Source organism: Colletotrichum costaricense (assembly GCF_030867565.1).
Source record: "Colletotrichum costaricense strain IMI 309622 chromosome Unknown Scaffold_10.1, whole genome shotgun sequence".
Lineage (NCBI taxonomy): Eukaryota > Fungi > Ascomycota > Sordariomycetes > Glomerellales > Glomerellaceae > Colletotrichum > Colletotrichum costaricense.
The window spans coordinates 1686250-1704900 of NW_026848239.1; the positions used below are offsets into that span (position 1 = coordinate 1686250).

General features: G+C 51.9%; 5 protein-coding genes across 5 annotated transcripts; 2 read left to right on the forward strand and 3 right to left on the reverse strand.

Moving 5' to 3' along the window:
• Positions 1-525: 525 nt before the first annotated feature.
• On the forward strand, positions 526-1122 carry CCOS01_10192 (uncharacterized protein; the record flags this gene model as incomplete). The annotated part of the gene is made up of 1 exon (XM_060458348.1): positions 526-1122. One exon carries the CDS (start codon positions 526-528, stop codon positions 1120-1122), a length of 597 nt encoding a protein of 198 aa, XP_060311513.1.
• Positions 1123-5673: 4551 nt separating this feature from the next.
• Positions 5674-6547, forward strand: CCOS01_10193 (C2H2 type zinc finger protein; the record flags this gene model as incomplete). The annotated part of the gene is made up of 2 exons (XM_060458349.1): positions 5674-6339; positions 6428-6547. The coding sequence occupies 2 exons, from the start codon at positions 5674-5676 to the stop codon at positions 6545-6547; spliced, it is 786 nt and encodes a 261-aa protein (XP_060311514.1).
• A 1127-nt stretch (positions 6548-7674) lies between these two features.
• CCOS01_10194 (uncharacterized protein) lies at positions 7675-10066 on the reverse strand (the record flags this gene model as incomplete). Its single annotated transcript, XM_060458350.1, has 2 exons — positions 7675-9894; positions 9950-10066. The coding sequence occupies 2 exons, from the start codon at positions 10064-10066 to the stop codon at positions 7675-7677; spliced, it is 2337 nt and encodes a 778-aa protein (XP_060311515.1).
• A 1182-nt stretch (positions 10067-11248) lies between these two features.
• Positions 11249-12717, reverse strand: CCOS01_10195 (uncharacterized protein; the record flags this gene model as incomplete). Its single annotated transcript, XM_060458351.1, has 2 exons — positions 11249-11463; positions 11547-12717. 2 exons carry the CDS (start codon positions 12715-12717, stop codon positions 11249-11251), a joined length of 1386 nt encoding a protein of 461 aa, XP_060311516.1.
• Positions 12718-14351: 1634 nt separating this feature from the next.
• On the reverse strand, positions 14352-16580 carry CCOS01_10196 (nucleotide sugar dehydrogenase; the record flags this gene model as incomplete). The annotated part of the gene is made up of 3 exons (XM_060458352.1): positions 14352-15650; positions 15723-16255; positions 16316-16580. 3 exons carry the CDS (start codon positions 16578-16580, stop codon positions 14352-14354), a joined length of 2097 nt encoding a protein of 698 aa, XP_060311517.1.
• Positions 16581-18651: the final 2071 nt, after the last annotated feature.

Genomic DNA, 18651 nt, shown 5'->3' on the forward strand with positions numbered 1-18651 from the left:
TCAATTGGTGAAGAGCATTCGTGTCAAGAAGCTTGATAAATGTAGCTCGATCACAGAGTTGCGTCTGGGCATCTAGGCTCCAAAACAGGAGGCACTAGGCGACGATCCCTATGGGCTTCAATAACCAAAGCATGGGAGTCGCTGTCTGCCACCCAAGAGAGAAATTAAATGGTGGAGCCTGATTTAAGCAGTGATGTCTTTCTGACAATAATTACCTAGGTTCCAGTGGGCGAGATTACAAATTGAGCGGATTTGTCGCGAGACTGTCGAGGAGGATATCGTGACAGTCTTTCGAGACAACCTCCCCCACGGCCTTGACCTTCTTTACCAAGTATCTCTCGATTACATTTCCCACTCTGGGGAGGTGGCCCAAGACATTGCTACAATAGTTCTGTCTTGTGTTCTACACATGGTAGAACCGCCGAGACCTCGGGCCCTTCTAAAGGCCATATCTGCTGAACAAGCCTTGACCTTAGACTTGACACAGGTGTTGGTGATTTGCCCAAACTTGTCTTCCTAGACATCATGTGCGACGTACTGCGATTCTCACTAGTCAGTTCGCGACTTCTTAAGGCGCCATCAGGCCTTTTACCTGCCACAGCTCACGACACTCTCGCGTCTCTCTGCATCGGAGTTTGCTCGCGAGGACTAGATCTTGTATCCATCAACGGAATGCAGATTCCAAGCGATGACTCTCATATCTACGCAGCGCTGTACTGGCCGGTCCACTCCAAATTGGCATTCTATTTTGGCACAGACACACCTACTATGAAACGTGTTGAAAAGGATGTAACAACATTCATCTTTGATGAGAATTGGGATATCACCCTTTCTTACGAGAGCTGGGCGATGAACGCCTATAAGATCGATCTACTTCTTCCGGGAGACCATGCCCTGAAAGGCGAAATGAGTGCGATTGACTCATCAAACTCTGGATTCCTATTTACACTGAGCACATTTGGACTCGACTGCATTCTATACCAAGCGTTAGCGAACATCAGCAACGTGGACGTCAACCTACAAAACCATCTGGGTCAGATCTCCACTTACTTAGCCGCGGCATGTGGGCATTCAGCGACATTGTCTTTACTTGCTAATCGCGGCGCCCTCGTCAACCTTTAAGTGTGGAAGACATGGGAGTCCTTTATATGCAGCTTGCTTTCCTGCCCATTTGCAACTAGTCAAAGATTGCCTCCTCCATGGCGCCAAAGTTTCGTGGGGCTCTAGATTTGGAACAGCATTTGAAACTGCTTGCCGAGGTGGACAAGAAGACGTAGCGATGCATCTTCTACGAGTGGGAGTCGTTGTCAGGGATAGAGGAGAGTATGAAAAAGTCATTGAGAGTGCAGCCTTGGTCGGTCTTGTCAACGCAGTCCAGAAACTACATGATTCTGCATTTGCTGCTTGAACATCGACAATAACTGCAAGAGTACGAACGAAAATCAAGATCAGGAGGGCGATACAAAGCGGACAAAGCGGCGTCTTGCAGTAGTTTCTAAGTCAAACTCTCAGCAACCAAAGTCTTCTCACTTCGGATGCTGTTGCGCTTGCGGTTTAATTCAATGATAGATCGACAGTGTAACTACTCCTAGACAAGGGAATGGATATTGAGGCCAGCGGCGCTTTCGGTTCTCCCCTGAGAACAGCCTCGTTGCTCACTTATCAGTCGAATGTTCGGTAATTACTTTAAAGAGGCGCACTGATCAATGCCTGCGGACACTTCGGCGATTCTCTGCAGACTGCTGCGTAACATGGCTACATTGATGTCGTTGAAGTACTCCTGGACTCTGGTGCGGATGTCTATCAGAGTGGATACTATGCCAACGCCTTTGAAGCGGCTTCCAGAGGGAGCACCAAGCCGCCTTGAAGCTGATGCGGGAAAGCGCTGTGCCTCTCAACAAGGTTCAATACCAATTTCTCATATTGATGAATTCGAAGCTCTGGTTGCTTTACGAAGAGAGCACTCAGGAGTCGCTCTATGCTAGACTGTTAGACTTGGTCGCATTCGGTCTTAGGTGTCTAGGTACCTATGATGTTTAAACTTGCCTACGTAGCCTAACAACACAGCGTAATATTACCAAGATTCCGCTTAGGATACGCTCTCATTCTCCTAGACTGCTTGAAATCTGCGGGGTTGTGTCAAAGTCTTTCACTCATATATGCTTACTTCCAGAACAATATCACTCCTGTGTTAATCAGATCTTATCCGGGGCAGACGCCCCAGAATTCTCATTTCCTCTGGCCCTCCAACAATTCTGGGTAATTCTATATCTGGCAAATCTTCCACCAGTTTTGTCATTTAAAAAACCTTAATTGACAGTAAATAGTCATTCATCACTCAATTTGACACCGCCATCCCGGGACAGACGCCTCTTCACTTGTGATTTGACCCTGTCAACAGCCTTACCGAGACGAGATGTCATCATTCATCCCCACGCTGTGACCTGATTAGTAGCCAACTTATAATTCATGCAACATCACGTCAGGATCTGGGATAGTTTACAGGGTCTTTCTAGGAAGCCGAAGGCTGTATCAACCCCCCAACCAGTCGTGGTCGCCAAGACGGCTTGCGGGCAGAAGATGCCGTCAGTCTCTGGGCAGCATCTGCTTGAGCCACCAGAACATCACTGCTTGGCAAGGCAAAACTGTACCTTTAGCGTAAGTCCAGCCAATAGCAGTCTAGGGAGACCCCGAAGCGTTTGACAACTTGTCACTTGGTGACTGGACTATCGTCTGATCGTCGGCGCACCGGGGGGTGTCAAGGCCAACGGAACCAGCTTAAAGTGCAAGTTGGTATCTGCCGTGTTCTTTGGCCTCTTGGCAACGAAGGGAACTTGGTTCAAACTGGTACTGTGAGGATGACGTGATCCTTTTCGTGCTGTTAGTTGGGTCACCTGATGAAGGTTTGTTCAAAATAGTCATAAACGTTCCGCTTATCGAACAGAGAAGTGGCCAACATCCGCTACTCTTTGAGAAATAGCAAGAAACTCGGAATAACAGATGGAACGGAAAATGCAGGGCTCGTGAAGAAAACCCCCATCGGGTTTTCCATTTTAGTCGAGTCCTGAATGCTCATAATCCGGAATCATCTATCCAACAGCCCTTGCGTGGCGACCATACAAATACAATGGCTCTCTTCCCTGGAATTTCCTGAAGTAAAACCGTTACCGTTGACTATCATGGAAGCAAATGAGTGAGAAACCTATTTCATGCTTTTATAGATTTGGATGATTTGTGCACCCCGTGAGATATCTGCGGAGATGATGACAATATCATGTCAATCGCGCGAGTTGAAGTCTCGTTGGACAATGATCTTCCTGAGTCATGGCAAAGGCATTGCCACAAGGGTCTCAACCACCTAGACCATTTCTAGAAGTAGCGACAACGTACCGCAGACATTCATCGAGGCCAGGGCACGTTGCAAACATCCAAGAGAGGCAATTGATGATTTCAAGCTGATGCGGCCGTTCTCCAAAAACAGGTTGTAGATAATTCTGGCAAACTTGCCAGATGCAACTCGAAACTCTACCCGACTTAGAAAAGCGACTTGAACAAGGTCCCCCAGCCCATCAGTGGGACTAATGACAGCTTTCAGGAGCCAGTCGCAATGCAAACCACCCGCATGATCCAATAACGGAGCAGCCGTTAAGTGCAACGTCCGGGGCTTCCAGGCCCCCCGGGAGACCGGATCTGCGAGGCCGTGGCCGAACTTCGGACGAGAATCTGCAACTGCCGATGTCTACGGAGGGAAGCAGGCGGAACCACCGTTCGCAAGAGACATCGAGATTTTTTCGCCAAACAGCGCTCACGTTCGAGAGCTGCTTATCAGGTCCGTCTCAACATTTTGTAGGCTTCCACGGGTTCCGGGAACTTGAGGCCGGCCTGTAGTTCGCTCCCGCATCATAGGAATTCATTTTCTTTTAGACGAATTTCCGCACAAGTCTTCTTACTGGGTTATGCTCGCATAGAATTCCTCTCAAATTAAGTGAAGGCTAGAAATTAAGATTAGTGCGTGGGCATTTCTTGGGCAATTATCGGGCCCGTATAGGTCACTGTCGGTCCCGTGGATCAAGAGAGAGGAGGGGGGATGGCACTCCGCCGATCATACTCATGGATACCAGGGGGACGTTGCAGGCTGTAATAATTGCACTGGCCTAAAATCATACGTCGGTCTGGTTGAAGAAGCCCTGCTTACGAAGGACTAAGTGTTCGATGAAATCTCGCGGTCTTGATGTTAGAGTACGACACATGTGTTGCTCAAGATTTCCAGGTATACCTCATGTTATGTCATCACACGTATGTGATCCTGGGATCACTGAAGAATTACAACGGACTTGTGTGACGATTGCACGCAATGCTCAGCGAGATAGAATGCGAAACCGAGTTTCTAATCAAAATGGTATTCAGCCCCCAAGATACTGCCTCTAATCCGCAACATTATTGCTTCGACTCATCCATATTTACTTGATTATAGCGTTTAATGTAAGGAACCCTTGCTTGGAGAGTCTCGATGTAGTCAATGTACCCGCTGTCTACCTTAATTTATTTATGTTGGACGTCGGCAGGGCATCTTTGAGCTGCTTTGCTTGCTCCTAGTTAGTCTTCTCCTGCATTCCAATTTCATGCCAAGAATATCTTGAGAAAGAGTAAACTTGGTAAGAAGGCCCATCTGGAAGTGTAATTTTCTCGCTTGATCTTCATAAAATTGGGTTAGTGTAAAGACGGCTCCTTTGCACCGGACGCAGATTCCGGTATCTCAATGAATGTCGCTCAAATGGCCCACTTGATTGACAGAGATGGATCGAAGTCAAGAAATCGGTTAACAAGATTCAACGGCTTGTGCTTCTTGTATATGAGCATGATGACGCAGCAAAAGCCTGTTGATCCAATTACGTCCAGTAGTAGACAAGGGCTAATATCACCAATGAGTTCAAAGGAAGATGCTTAGTATTACGATAAATGGTGCGACGTGGTTCAAATTTTGCAGAACATGTATATCTCTCATTCTTCAAGTCGTTTACGAGCTTGGATGTGTCACTTTGATGCTACGGTGATACTGCCCTCGGACTCAAACCCATCCACTCGAGGGAGATGGATTCGAGCCCTATGTGAACACACCGACATTGACAGGGGATTTAGCCTACACAGTCTGTCAAGCCGTGGTACTGGGGAATCCAAGCGTCATTTCACGGGGGAGATCCCGGACCGGGGGAACCGGGCTAGCCCATTCATGGGCCACACCACTTAGTGATATTACAACGAGGCCAAAGGAATAATTGCCGTGTGGTTGCACCCACGCTTTGCTGCCGACAATTTTGCCCAGGCGTCACCGGGGCCGAACATCTCGGCGGCCAAAAGCAGGGTGCCGAGAGTTGTGGGAGTTGGGTAGATCCAGTACGTACTGCTGAAACAGCACCCCCAAAAGACTATACCGGCGCGATATTATTGACAAGGGCTCTACAATAGAGTTTATCACCACCAGATATATATCACGGCTGACAATTCCGTCGCTTTCGTCCGGTAGACAGATTTCTTTAACTCGGAGCTATCGGCCTCTTTTCGACATTCATCCGTTGCGGCCATACGTTGTGCAAATCATTCATCACCGTTAGTCTCGAGATTGTCCACTGGATGGCAACCTTTTCTGCAACACACGACAAAATATCAAGCACCATGGAGCAGCCATATTTGCAGTACGGTCCCAGCCATAACAGCCACAACGAGCTGAGCACCTACCCCGAAGCTGAGCCGCGAAGTATGGACTGCTCATACACTATGGGGCCTTCTTCTACCTACACCGGAGAATGGTTTCAGCCCACGTTGCATCCAGATTCCGTCGCCTCCATCTATCAGCCTTTGCCATATCTAGGCACGACCTCCGGCGCCATGTCACACTACGATCCCAACCATCTGGTCGAGGCCAGCAACACGCATATTCTCGCGCACTCAACACCACCAATGATGCAAGCAGCGGTGGCGTCGCCCAGCTGGGAGCTTTTGAGCTCCAGCGAGGGCTCTCAGAGCCCGGGAGAGGAACGCGAGGAGGAGGTCTGGGAGCCGGAAGACCTTCGTCGGATGGGTTATCTCGACGCCAGCGGCAACTGGCGCTGCAAGTTTGAGGGGTGTCGATCCTCACGCGTATTCATGCGTGCGTGCGACCTGAGGAAACACTTTCGTGGACACGACAAGTACTTCTTCTGCACGGAGAAGCCTTGTGCGAATGCCGGTGTGGGATTTGCGACTCGAAAAGACTATCAGCGACATATGGGCTCCCACAGGCCGACGATCAAGTGTCCCCATCAAGATTGTGGGAGAATTTTCAGTCGAAAAGACAATATGGTACGTTGTGCCCGCATTTACTTCGCGTTACATATTCAGTTTACGAAAGTAAACTTTGTTTAAAAACTTGGGCTAACACGACTTGCAGAGAGAACACTTCAAGAAAATTCACTTGCGACTGCGAAACAATTTGTTTCCTCGACCTTGCCGCCGGCCTCGTCGTGGTGAACGTTCAAAATCCCCTGTCCTGAAAGTCGAGACTGAGTAGCTTTGGATTTCATTCAGGTGGCGTCGAGAATTACCATTGTATGAGACACTTGGAACTTAATTACCAGCAGGCCGCATGGTGTTTGGAGAATAAGGGTATAGCTAGTTGCTAAGTCGGTTTCGTGGTCTATCTTGGGGGCTGAGCACTGAGTTGCGGAAACAAATCATATGAATAGAAAGATCTAAAATAAAAGCGTTTGATTGACAGATTCATGCGACCATTGAGATTGTACCGTACAGCCCTGCGGGAAAGTCCTTGCGCCAAGGCGTCAGCCCTCGCCCCCTATCCGTCCCCCTCTGTTTTAGTTCAACCCAAGGTAGGGAGGCCATCACCTCATCCCGTAGACTCAACTTGCGATCATGTCTCTTTGATAACCCCTCGCCTAGTTTACGCCCAAGAATTGCAAAATACCAGAATCGTCAACGATGCGAGGCATAAGTTGCGCGCTCCAGGACTCGGACCTTCTGGGCCTGGAAGGCCTGGTCTGATGATTGGCAGCAACTTGTTTACCACGAAATGCCAGAATCGGAAATGTCGAAACATTAGGTAAGAGCTGATTAACTTTCCATTGGTCTCAATTCCGTCCGAAGTCAATTTCTGGTCCGTATCAAATGCCCACCCTTCTTTTGGTTCCGCTCGAAATCTCCGACTTGTTTGACATTGTCGGCGATAATTACGCTAGCATTGTTAGCAAGGTGGCTGGGGAGGCAAAGGGTAATAATCCGCCGGGTAACGTCTAATCCGAATAGAGCTTTTGTTTTCTTCCAAAAAGGCTTCTAGACCCTTTCTCCGGCTTAAGTTTCCGGCGGGTCGATTCGGCGACGTGCCGATGAAGCTTTGTCGTATGCTGGAACTGTATTGGGGGTGCTTCTTTGTAGGCAATTGAATCCGCCGCTTCGACCTCGCCGTGACGATGATCTTACAATGCCGAAGGTAATTCTAAACAGTTCATATAATTCTTTATGGAGAGTTGTCTTCCACTGAAAGTAAAGCACATACGCTGCCCAGAAAAGACTCTAACTCTCGGCCCAAAAGACTTCCACATTACACACATGGACCCAAGAAGTTGACATTTCCATCCTACAAACCTCGTCGATCAATCTTCTGAAACTATCGCCAAGTGACAGCTATGAACATTCCATTGCCGAATCTCCTGTAGGGAGAGCAACGACATACTCCAAGCCAAGCTTCACAGCCTTGCCAGCATTGAGCTTCACCTGCCACTCCACTTGGCCTTGGCGCCCCTTCAACGTTGCCGTCGCCTGGCCCCAGTCAATATCCTGCTTACTCTCGCGAGCGGGCTGCCCGGTGGAGGCTCCTGAACCGTCGACAACAAGCCCCTTGGGTGCCAAGACATCCACCCTGAGGCGCTCGTCTTCCGACACGGGAACCTGGTCCAGCACAAGAAGCGAGACGGGTTTACCCGCCGAAGCACGGGAGTTGAAAATGGTGATGCTGCGGCTGTACACGGAGCTGTTCTCCTTGGAAAAGAGCCCTGTCGTCGTTCGTCGGACGTCAACTTTGGGGTAGTTGACCTTGATCGCCGGGTCGATGCCGAGACCCAGGGAAAAGACATCACCGGCGCTACAGCGCGGCAAGTGGGTGCGGCCCATGAAGGTACCGTCGAGAGTGAGACCTGCTTCGGCCCGGAGCAATGTCAGGCGGCTGCTATTGCGGATTCGCGATTTGAGGTAGGCGACAGGTTTGTACTTCGCAATGATGGTATGGCTGAAGGCGACGTTGGAGAAGCTGATACGAGCGACTCGCTGCTTGGATGCCGTTGGACGAGGCGGCAACGTCTTTGTACCTGGAAGGTCGTAGGTTGTAGTGAATCCCGTCTCTTCGATAGTAGATTCTTGGAAATCGAGGTCTTCGTCTTCCTCGGATACTTCGGATCCCATGAACTCTTGAGTTGTCCTCTGAGGTCTCCATTGATGAGGCGAAGGAGCTGATCCACTTTGGTGCATTCGCTGCATTTGTGGCATTTGCTGCATCTGCTGCATCTGTTGCACCTGCATCTGTTGCGCCTGCATTTGCGCCTGTATCTGATCCTGGTGCTGTGACTGTCCTTGCCCTTGTGCTGGATACATCATTCGTCGATGCTTTGAATCTTGGTTAAGTACCATCAGGCCCTTCTGGTAATCCGCGAGATTCGTGGCGCTGTTGTTGACATTATTGCAGTCCACGCCGAACAAATCATTGCGAGGCTTTTGGGGCTGTGCTTTCGTCTGTTGAGCACGCCACCATTCACTTCGTTGCTGGCGTTCCTCCCTACTGGAAAGGATGTCCGTCCCGTTTGCGTTGCCTTCTTTTGGTGCCAACTTGATGTTCCAAGGCTTGAGCGTGGGTATGGCGTTCTCGAGCCCGGCAAATGTGGCTTGAGAAGTCGAAAGGATAACTTTGCAGTTGCTCCACGTCTCGGAAGTTTTGTTGGTGATGCGGGCGTCGTAGCACAGTGTGCCCGTGTTGTTTGTGGTAAACAATTGCAAGTCATAGCTTGGAGCCCAGAATGCGGAAGATGTCACATATGACAGTGATAAGTCGCACTTGATGTCTCTTCCCTCGTCGGTCTTCTCAGGAGCTGGCGTCCAGGCCTGGGCTGTCTCACTCGACACCGATGTACGACGAGAGGATGATGGGGTGAAAGCCATTACCTCGAGAGACACCCGGACAGAGTAACATAACTTGGGCCAAAAGCGCTCCCGCTCCGCCCGAATCCGAGCTTTCTCCTTCTTCAACTTCGCTCTCTCCCTAGCATCCTTTTGCGCCTGTCTGTCCCGCTCCTTCCGGGCTTTCTTCATTGCACGAGTCGCGTCTGCCTCCTCTCTCTTTTCTCTCTTCACAAGCCGAGTTTCTTGCTTGAGAGCGATGCTGAGGCGCTTCATGTTGTCCTGTCCGCGGGTGACTCCGGCCACGTGGTCTTGGAAGATTCGTTCTCGCTCGGCTCGGTAAGTTTCGATGCTGTCAGCGATGTTGACGCCTTCTTTGCTCTCGAGTGAAGCTCCGTGAGCATCGAGGATCTTGAGACGATTGGCTGCGCTTTCGACTACTTCTTTGGCGCTGCGTTCCTCGTCTCTCAGCTGTCTTATCCGGGCTCGCACTTTGTCGAGGGGCGACGGTTCTTTCTCCTCCGATTCTTCTTCATCTTCTCCGTCTTCTTCGTGAGGGACATCGGCATCCGACATTTCGTCATCAGAGTCAGGATAGACATCTTGAAAGCTCTCGCGGTTGGGAATAAGCTCAATGGCGATGTCGGTGATGATGGCTGAGCCGGCCCCGTCTACCTTGATTGTAGACTCATCAATTGTGGGTGTAAGACCGAATATGGTGATTTCGTTAGCGCCGGGCTAGTTCTTCGTTAGTTGTGGGACGAGACACCGCAGGGGACACAGGTATCCTCACCTTCAGTTGTAGGTTGCGCAAGTCCCTCACGACTTGGGCACTGTTGGGATAGAGTGTGACGGATCGGGTGGCCAAATCTCGTACATGGTACTCCTTGTTGTGAGTAATGTCTGACATTTTGGATGACTTTCGTGGTCTCGCTGATATGAGTGTATTGGCAAGTTGGCTGTAGTGGGGAAACTACGAGACCTGAACGAGTGTAACAATTGGTGAGATTCAACTAGAAGAGGGGGGAAAACGAGAAGAGAGTAGATGAGAAGAAATTGAGTTGAATTGATGCCAGTTAGCAGGACAGAATTTCGGAGGGCATTCGTATGATACTTATAGTTGTGGTGGGAGGCGGAAACGAGGCAATGCAAACCAGCGGCCAAGAATAGGGTGGCCGCATCCTGTTGCCTGATGAGCTAGACAACTGCTGCGGAATTCCATCGTCTCCCCCGCTCAAACTTTCATCCGAGAACTAGGGAGCCAATAAGTGCCAGAAATCGATTTAATACGCCTACATAACCATTTCGATCTGGATTGAAGTTTGAAAGACTCAGGAACTTTGATGCCTGTGATAGGGATGTGTTTCCCGATTGACGAAGTGCCCCCAGGGAAAAAATGAGTCGCTACACATGATGAAGGTGCATCAAATGCGGTAGAAATAGGCTGCCATATTTAAAACTAGGATGGTGACTGACCAGTCTACCCTAGTGATACAACTTTTTGACCTTCTCGTTCATGAAAAACCCCAGTTGGTCGGCGTCTTTTGGCACATGCTTCGGGTGTAGCATCTCTGGGTCAAGTACTTAGCTCAGCCAATTAGCCTCTTCCTTTACTTCTGCGGACCAGCGTCGAGTCTTCGTCGCTCGTCTCTAGCAATCCGTCCACGTTGAGTAAAATAACATGTAGGCAAGACGGATCATCCATCAAAATGCCAGCGGTTTGACTATCTCAACTGCGATCCAGATATGAAGGTGACAAAGGACAGATTAGCACACAGGTTGACGCGAGTTCGCGGCTGTTGCTCTGCGACACTACCATTGCTTTCATGTCTTAATGACAACTTAGCAGTGCGAGCTTACGCGAACATTAACCTCAATTCATAGGCCTGCGGCATAGCGCGAGGTTTCTTTTTCATTATTAGCCTACTGAAGTCGGTCGTGACGACTAGATACGTCTAAGTCTTCTCTTCTTCTTTTCCAAACTGGACAAACCACAATCAGCGAGACCGTACTCCAGGCCATCAACTAGATCCACCCAGGATATCATGATTTTTACTCCATTCCCACTCCAGGGAAGTTACGCGACGATGCTTTAGAGAAGCATTGCCATCCCAGCCACAAGACTAACTGCCACTGCCATAGCAGCAGCGCATCCAGCCCCTATTCTACCAGCGTCAGCCATGACGTTTCCGCTGGACGTCAAAAACGGCTTCTCTGCGACGACGCGGATGTTATCGACGAGCCGATCTTTATCAGGCGTGTATGTCGATTCCACAAAGTTGCACTCCTTCATGATGAAGTCCAGGTCTATTTCCCGTTAGTCCGCGTTTCGAAACCAACCAAGCCCCCTCTTTTAATGGTAAGGAGTAGTAGAAGAATATTGCACTCACTGTTTGCCCGGTTTCCAGTCTTCCGGATACAACTCTGACAAAGTCCAGCCAGCAACTGCACGTCGAAGCTCTTATTCGAACAAGTACACTGCTTCTCGGCTTCTTCACGGTCGTTAGGCGACTTGTTATCCGGTTGCTTCTCCGAGCCCGGTCCCATGATGGGTATCGCAGCCGGGTTGCTCATAGACGCCTGAGGAGGTTGAAGCTGCTGTGGTGGTGTCGGCTGGAGCATCAGGGGTGTGGTTTGCTGAGATGATGAAGGAGCGGGTTGCTCTTGCGGTGGCGGTGGCGGACGCTGAGGCTGCTGCTGTGGCGGCGGTTGTTGGGCTGGAGGTTGCTGAGGCGCGAGCCTTGACGTCGATGATGGTGGAGGAGGTGGTGGCGGTTGTTGAGGCCTCGGGGCTGTGATCACCGGAGGCGGCTGAACCGGAGGCGGTGCTTGGATCGGGGCCGGAGCTTGCACCGGAGGTGGGGCCTGGACGGGCGGGGGAGCCTGTACCGGTGGAGGCGGCGGTGGCGGCGCCAGAGTGGGTATCGTCGGCGCCGACACAGTCAGGAACACAGTCGATGTGATCAAGACAGGCACAGGCGGCGGTACCTGTGGCGGAGGATCTATTGATGGCGTCGCCTGTGGTGGAGGAGGAGGCGGTGCCGAGGGTGTAGGTGTGTTCTGGGCATCCGGCGTACTCGTGCTCAACGGAATCTCCGGTGCGGGGGCAGAAAAGGGCAGCGTGGCAATGAAGCCGGGTGTGGCATCCACGGCCGGCTGCTGTGCGTCTTGGGCAGGTTGTTGCGCATCTTGAGGAGGCTGTTGTGCAACATTTGTAGCTTGAGGCTCGTCTAGGCCGGGTGTCGATGCCTCGACCGCGTCGTTTTGGTTTGGTCTGCGGTGGTGGTGGCGGCGAACGACTCCGTGTGCGCCTGCTGGTGATGGTCTCTTTGCCTTTCGTCTTTCTGGCGGCGGTTTGTATTGCGGTGCGTCGACTTTCCTCCTCTTCAGTCTCTTGAGCTCGTCGAAGGTATTGTCAACGTCGCATTTGAAAGTAAGCTCGACGATGGGCCCGCATATTGTTGCGCATTCGACGGGGACGTCGTCGACCTGGACTTCTCTGGCGCCCGCTAGCACCGCGAGGCCCGAGAAGACCAGAACTGATGCCTCTTTTCCTCTCATCCTGTCCGGTTCTAACTATTCTCGGCAAAGCACGAATTGAAAACTCTCAAGGTCGGTGAAAAGGTATCGAAGGACGCATAGGAGAATCAACTCCTTTCGCTCGCTGGTCGCAAAATTATGGCAAAGTCACGATACAAGCACACACAAATCAATAGAAAGAAGATCAGCCGCACATCATCCAAAGGAGAAATAGGTACTCCAAGCCCCAACACCTATATCAGACAGTCACATCTCTCCCTACACACCGTCTCTCACACACCAGATCCTCAGACTCAGGACGCAGCCGCTTCCCGCACACAGCAGACATGGCTGAAACGGCAGCTCAAGCTTCAGAAGGGAAAGGGAAAAAAGGTTGGACGGAAGGAAAACTAAACACTCCCAGTGCTTACTACCCCGGACCTGACGAAATTGGCCACCCGGCGCGCCTATCAAGCTTCAAGACGGTGCAGAATACTCTAAAAGAAAGTTGTGGACCAGGAGGGGGGGCAAGATGAGGCACAAGGGGCACAAGGGGTAGTATGCGTGGGAGATTGTGAGCTGGTGAGGAACGCAAGACGGCTTCATACCCAAACTGGCAAAATCTGGGTTCGAACGACTCGTCTTACATGTCTCGGAAACAAAACCATCGCATGGGGAGAGGCTAGGAAGAGGGGAACAAGGGGAAGCACAATCCCTACCCACATCCTCTCTTCCTCTATCCACGGATCTTCACTAACCCCAGTGCCCAAGTCCTGGACTCCTGACTGAGACTCGAGACTCGTGCGCGCTGGATGGGAAGAGTGCAACGTGAAACGCGAACAGACCGCGCCGACTCGCCAATCGCAATGCATCACGATGGCCGCGGACATGGTCCATCCTCTCAATGCTTCCCATGGAATGGGGACGCTGGCGATCAGAAACAGTCCACTATGGTAGAATCAGGAAAGTCGGTTGATGCACGTAGCAGCTGGTATCTGAGGCTCTGCGTTGATGACGAGCCTATTGATGTTTATTTTACTAGTGCCCCGCAAGGTTTTGAAACACTCCTCGCTTGCTTGAATTTGTGGTCAAAATGATGTAGACGATAATCGTAAAAGTAGATGATGAGCAGTGAGAGAAATCAGTCAGTGGGAAGATGAGAAAGCAGTGAATCTGGCATGTAGCGCAGCTGATGGTGAGCATTCCGAGTCTAGAACCCGCAATCTCCCTCCTGCACGCTCCTCAGACGAACTCGCGAGCCGGATGTGAGGAGTTCCTTTTGGATGCTAAGAAAGAAATATCTCCTGTTTTCAACTCGAAACGGTAACTTGAGGATGGGACGAAAAGAAGAGCACACGTATCGGATGCGCATTGAGGTAAGTGAAGTAAGCTTCTAGGACACAGCTGCTGGTGCTTGCGGACTTTATTCCGTTCATGTCGGCACTAGTTCTGCCTTTTTCATTTGAGTCAGTCTCTAAATAGCTATCGCTAGCTTAGAGGATGGGTTCCTAAATCGTGATTATCGAGCTGTTAATACTCGTGCGAACTGGGCTCATGGTCTATTACGATAGCTTCTGTTGACGGTGGCTTTCTTTACAACCCTCAACTGTCTCGTAGAATATTAGGTAAGATATAGTCTATACTTCTTCCACAAGTCCCCATAAGAAGAGCAAAGCTCAACTCCTCCCCCGTCTCCCAACACTCTCAACTCGAACCCCCAGCTTGGCCATCTCATCAGCATCAATCACCCCTCTCCCATCAAACACCCACCTCGGAACCTGCATATCGCCCGCCACCCTCTCCCAGTCAACCCTCTCCTTGGCCGTCTGCCCCTCTTCCGCCCCCGGTCCATGACTGGTAAGTCCCGAGACCTTGCAGTCCTCCTCCTCCGCCCGACAATCCGGGCAATCTCCCGAACAAGCAGGCTCAGCAACGTATCGCCCGAGTGGATCATCCAAAGTCGCCGCGCCCATCTCCCCCTTGCCCAGCGCTGGTCTCACACCCGACTGCCGAAGCTCTTGGCCCGCCCCCTCCGCCGCCCGCGATGTCGTGCTTCCGCGGGGAGAAGAAGGATCAGAAGGTGCAGAACCCGGCGTATCCCTGACGCCGAGCTCACCCGTGTTCCGAAACTCGTCAAACTCGGTGGTGATGAGAACCGCGTTACTACCACGACAAGCGTCGTACGCGTTCCCGTACACAACCAAGGGTCCAGGGCCACCGCCGTCGTCCTTTGACGTTGTCGTCTGTGGGCCACAGAACTGCTGGATCTCCGCTTGAATCACGAGAGGATTACAGCACGGATCAAACACCGCAATCTCCCGTGGTCCCTCCTCCGACAGCGCCCGAATAATCTCCAGCGCAGGTGACTCCCTCGTATCCGACGTATTTTTCTTGAAAGCATACCCGAGGATAGTAATCTTCTTCCCAGCCAGGGTATTATTCAGACACTTGACCACGCGCCTCGTGAACCTCTCGCGGGCGTACTCGTTCATCTTGACCACCTGCCGCCAATACTCCCCCACCTCGTCGAGATCAAGCGACTCGGCAAGGTACACCAGGCTCAAAATATCTTTCTTGAAACAGCTGCCCCCGAAACCGATGCCCGCTTTGAGGAACCTGTCCCCGATACGCGGGTCCCGGCCCACGGAAGCAGCAACTTCATCTACATCCGCGCCCGTCCGCTCGCAGATTGCGCTGATGGAGTTGATACTGCTTATCCGCTGCGCGAGCATCGCGTTGGCGACTAGCTTCGCGAGCTCAGATGACCAGACGTTTGTCGTGAGGATGCGTGCGCGGGGGACCCAGGCAGCGTATACACTCGCCAGCGCCTCGGCTGCGCGATGGCCCGAGGGCGTCGTGTCTGCGCCGATGAGGACGCGGTCTGGGTGCAGGAGGTCATTTATGGCTGTGCCTGCGGCGAGGAACTCCGGGTTGGAGAGGATTTCAAAGTGTACGCCAGGTCGATGGGCGGCGAGCTGTGGGAGGTGCTGCGTTAGCTACCCTGTTGACGTATTTTGTGAGCTCACTCGTCGATGATGTGGACTCACTGTCTCTCGTACAAGCTCCGCGGTCCGGCATGGCACGGTAGACTTTTCTACGATAATGGCGCCCGGTTGTGCATGTCTGGCCACTTCGGCGGTGACGGCTTCAAAGGCCGCCATGTCCGTTGCGCTGCCGGCGCCGTGACCCCTCGTTTTTGTCGGGGTGTTGACCGCGATGAGGACCACGTCCGCTTCTGAGATGCATTTCGAGACGTCTGTCGAAAAGAAGAGATTCGGCTGCCTAGGAGGGACCGAGATTCTGCTGATGATATTTTCACCACATTGACTTCCGCACTCAGATGTGACTGATGACGATGGCGAAAAAGTCTCACAGTGTCCCGGCCTGGCGCGATGGCTGGAGACAGATGCTGAGTCTTCCTTGGTACCGTCCCTGGCGACTCGGACAATATCTCGTAGCCCAGGCTCGTAGATGGGAGGATGCTTCGAGTTCCACCTCCTGATCCGGCGCTCATCTCTATCCACGATCGTGACGCGGATGTTAGGATTCTTGAACGCGATAACCGCCGCCGTAGGTCCCCCTGCACTAAAGGTCAATTTCCTGAGTTCATGGGACTACGCATCTTATAATTGCGACTTACCCACGTAGCCAGCGCCTACACAACAGATGTTGCGAACCGGACCGTTGCCACTGTTTTCAGCGGAGCTCACCTCCTCGGCCTTCGTATCGAGCTGAGGAAATACATCCTCGCCAGCTTCCTCGCCTTCAATGACCAGCTGGCTCGCCGCTCTGACGACAGGACTGGAAGTGCAACTTCCCTCAGGTGTCGTTGGAACCGTAGACGCCGCTCGCTCATACACATCTTCATTCCCAAGGCCAACGTTGATATCGCAAAGACCCGCCATTGTCACAGCCGTAATCAAGCAATTTGAGCAGACCTTGTCCCAGCTATCGCTCTCTCTGGTCTCTAGAACCCGATCTGTATATACCCCCAAATCGCTTCAATCCGAAAAGCACGATAGCCAAACTCGCCCGGCTAGCTGGCTGGTGATTTCGTCCGATGGTAAAAAAGGGCGTTCGTTTCACTATCATCAACTAGGAAAGGTCCCCCAAACGGTGGCGGCCGTGCGGGAACGAACCGGTCTGGCTGTAGATCTGACGTGGCTTTTCAAGGCGCGCTGGTGCTCGATTTAGCAACCGTCCGTCTGATGATCGAGCTTATTACTGACCTAAAAGCCAGTGATGAACGATGAACAACGAGCCCTTTATCAGCTTCAAGAGCTTGACGCGCGTCAATGTAGGGTGATGGTGATTGAGGAGACGCGGCGCGGCGGTCAAAGTTGCCGGTTTCCCAGAATGTGATGTAAGTTGGGGGGGGGGGGGGGGGGGGGGGGGTGTGGGGGGTGGGGGGGGGGGGGGGGTGGGGGGGGGGGAGAGAAAGGGGGGTGGGGGTGGTGGGGTGGGTGTGTTGGGGGGGGGGGGGGGGGGGGGGGGGGGGGGGGGGGGAGATGGAGGTTATAGCTAGATGTGGGATGGATCCTATGTGGATTGGAGGTGTAATAGGGCATAAAGAGCTTCAGGCAAAGAGTTCATGCGACGTCTGAACATAAGAAATGGCAGCGTCGACATGACCTTTGTAGGGTCGGGTCGACGAAAATGCTAGTTTGTACTTTGATCCCGATAACGGCCGAGCGTATCGCGAGTTACCGATGAATGCATAGCTACGAGTTGACAACAGCACGGCTTATCGTCGAGTATCAAGGCAGTTGGCCACGAGATCTCCGTCGAGAACATCACAATGGCCCCTACCCCGCTACGATGACCCCTCCAACTGATAATACTTCGAGCCGGCATGGGTGATGGGAATTCAGCGAATTGCATCCTCGCAAAGATCCAATCGTGCGGGCGACAGACCACGATTCGTCAGGCTTGGGCGAGATAGCCGTGGAATCTACACCAGAATGTGTAAATCGCGGAAAAGAGGTTGCCGATAAACCTCACCCAACCGGAGGGGCCACGGGCATCTGGATACAGCCCGCGATTCGCCTTCTCGACGACTTTTTCCCATGTGTATGAATCAGGAACTTGTCATGTGGGCAATCTTTCACAGGCAACTGAAAATGTGACCTTTCGATCGTGTTTGTAACTCAAGAAAGATGTCGCCGTTTCGCTGATTGGTTCTCATCCACCGAAGCGGAAATGTGCCGCGTTCCGGGCTTCTGATTGGCTGTTGACCTAATGTCTCGCGATTTGTGAATTTTGCATCGCCTCAGCTCTGTACGAAAACAGGTCTCCCCTCCAAGATAAGAACGAGAAGGTCGAAGGCTTGGCGCGTGGGTTCTCTGGCCCAATTAAGCATGTATGCATATGTAGTTTTGCTTGATCCCATCGTTGATCGTCATCAAGGACTCGGTATCAATCCTTACCCCTCAGCTATGCGGCTTCAGATGTGCATATCAGACTTGGGATATCGACCAGATATTCATAGACATGAAGAGATCATATAGGTACACAATCTCCAAATATCTGGCGGGGTCAAGGAAAGGATGGTCACTTCATAGTTCCCGTGATATGGTCTCACCAGTCTCCTCCACAGGCGCCAACCATCGAAAAAGAATGATTCGGGAACAATTCCACACACAACTGGAATCGGCTTCTGGACCCTGCAGCGATGCACCCGACAATCTTTAATGAGTTGCCCCGCCCCCACTACGTTTGCGGTCGGCCAGAGAAGCTTGCCATGTGGTCCAGCGCGACACATCGACAGGCTCTTTCATTCGAGTCTCGTCTGCCCCTCCCCCGCCGCACATCGTCACAGGTACCTGCGTGATAGTACACCTAGCACGGTGAGACATCTAGGTCGCTTGACCTGTACGCATCTTCTGCAGTCCGAACATCGCAGCCATGGGCGAAGATATCAGAAGGCCAAGCGCCGCCTACGGCGCATTCCCCTCATACTCGGCGAACGCCATCATT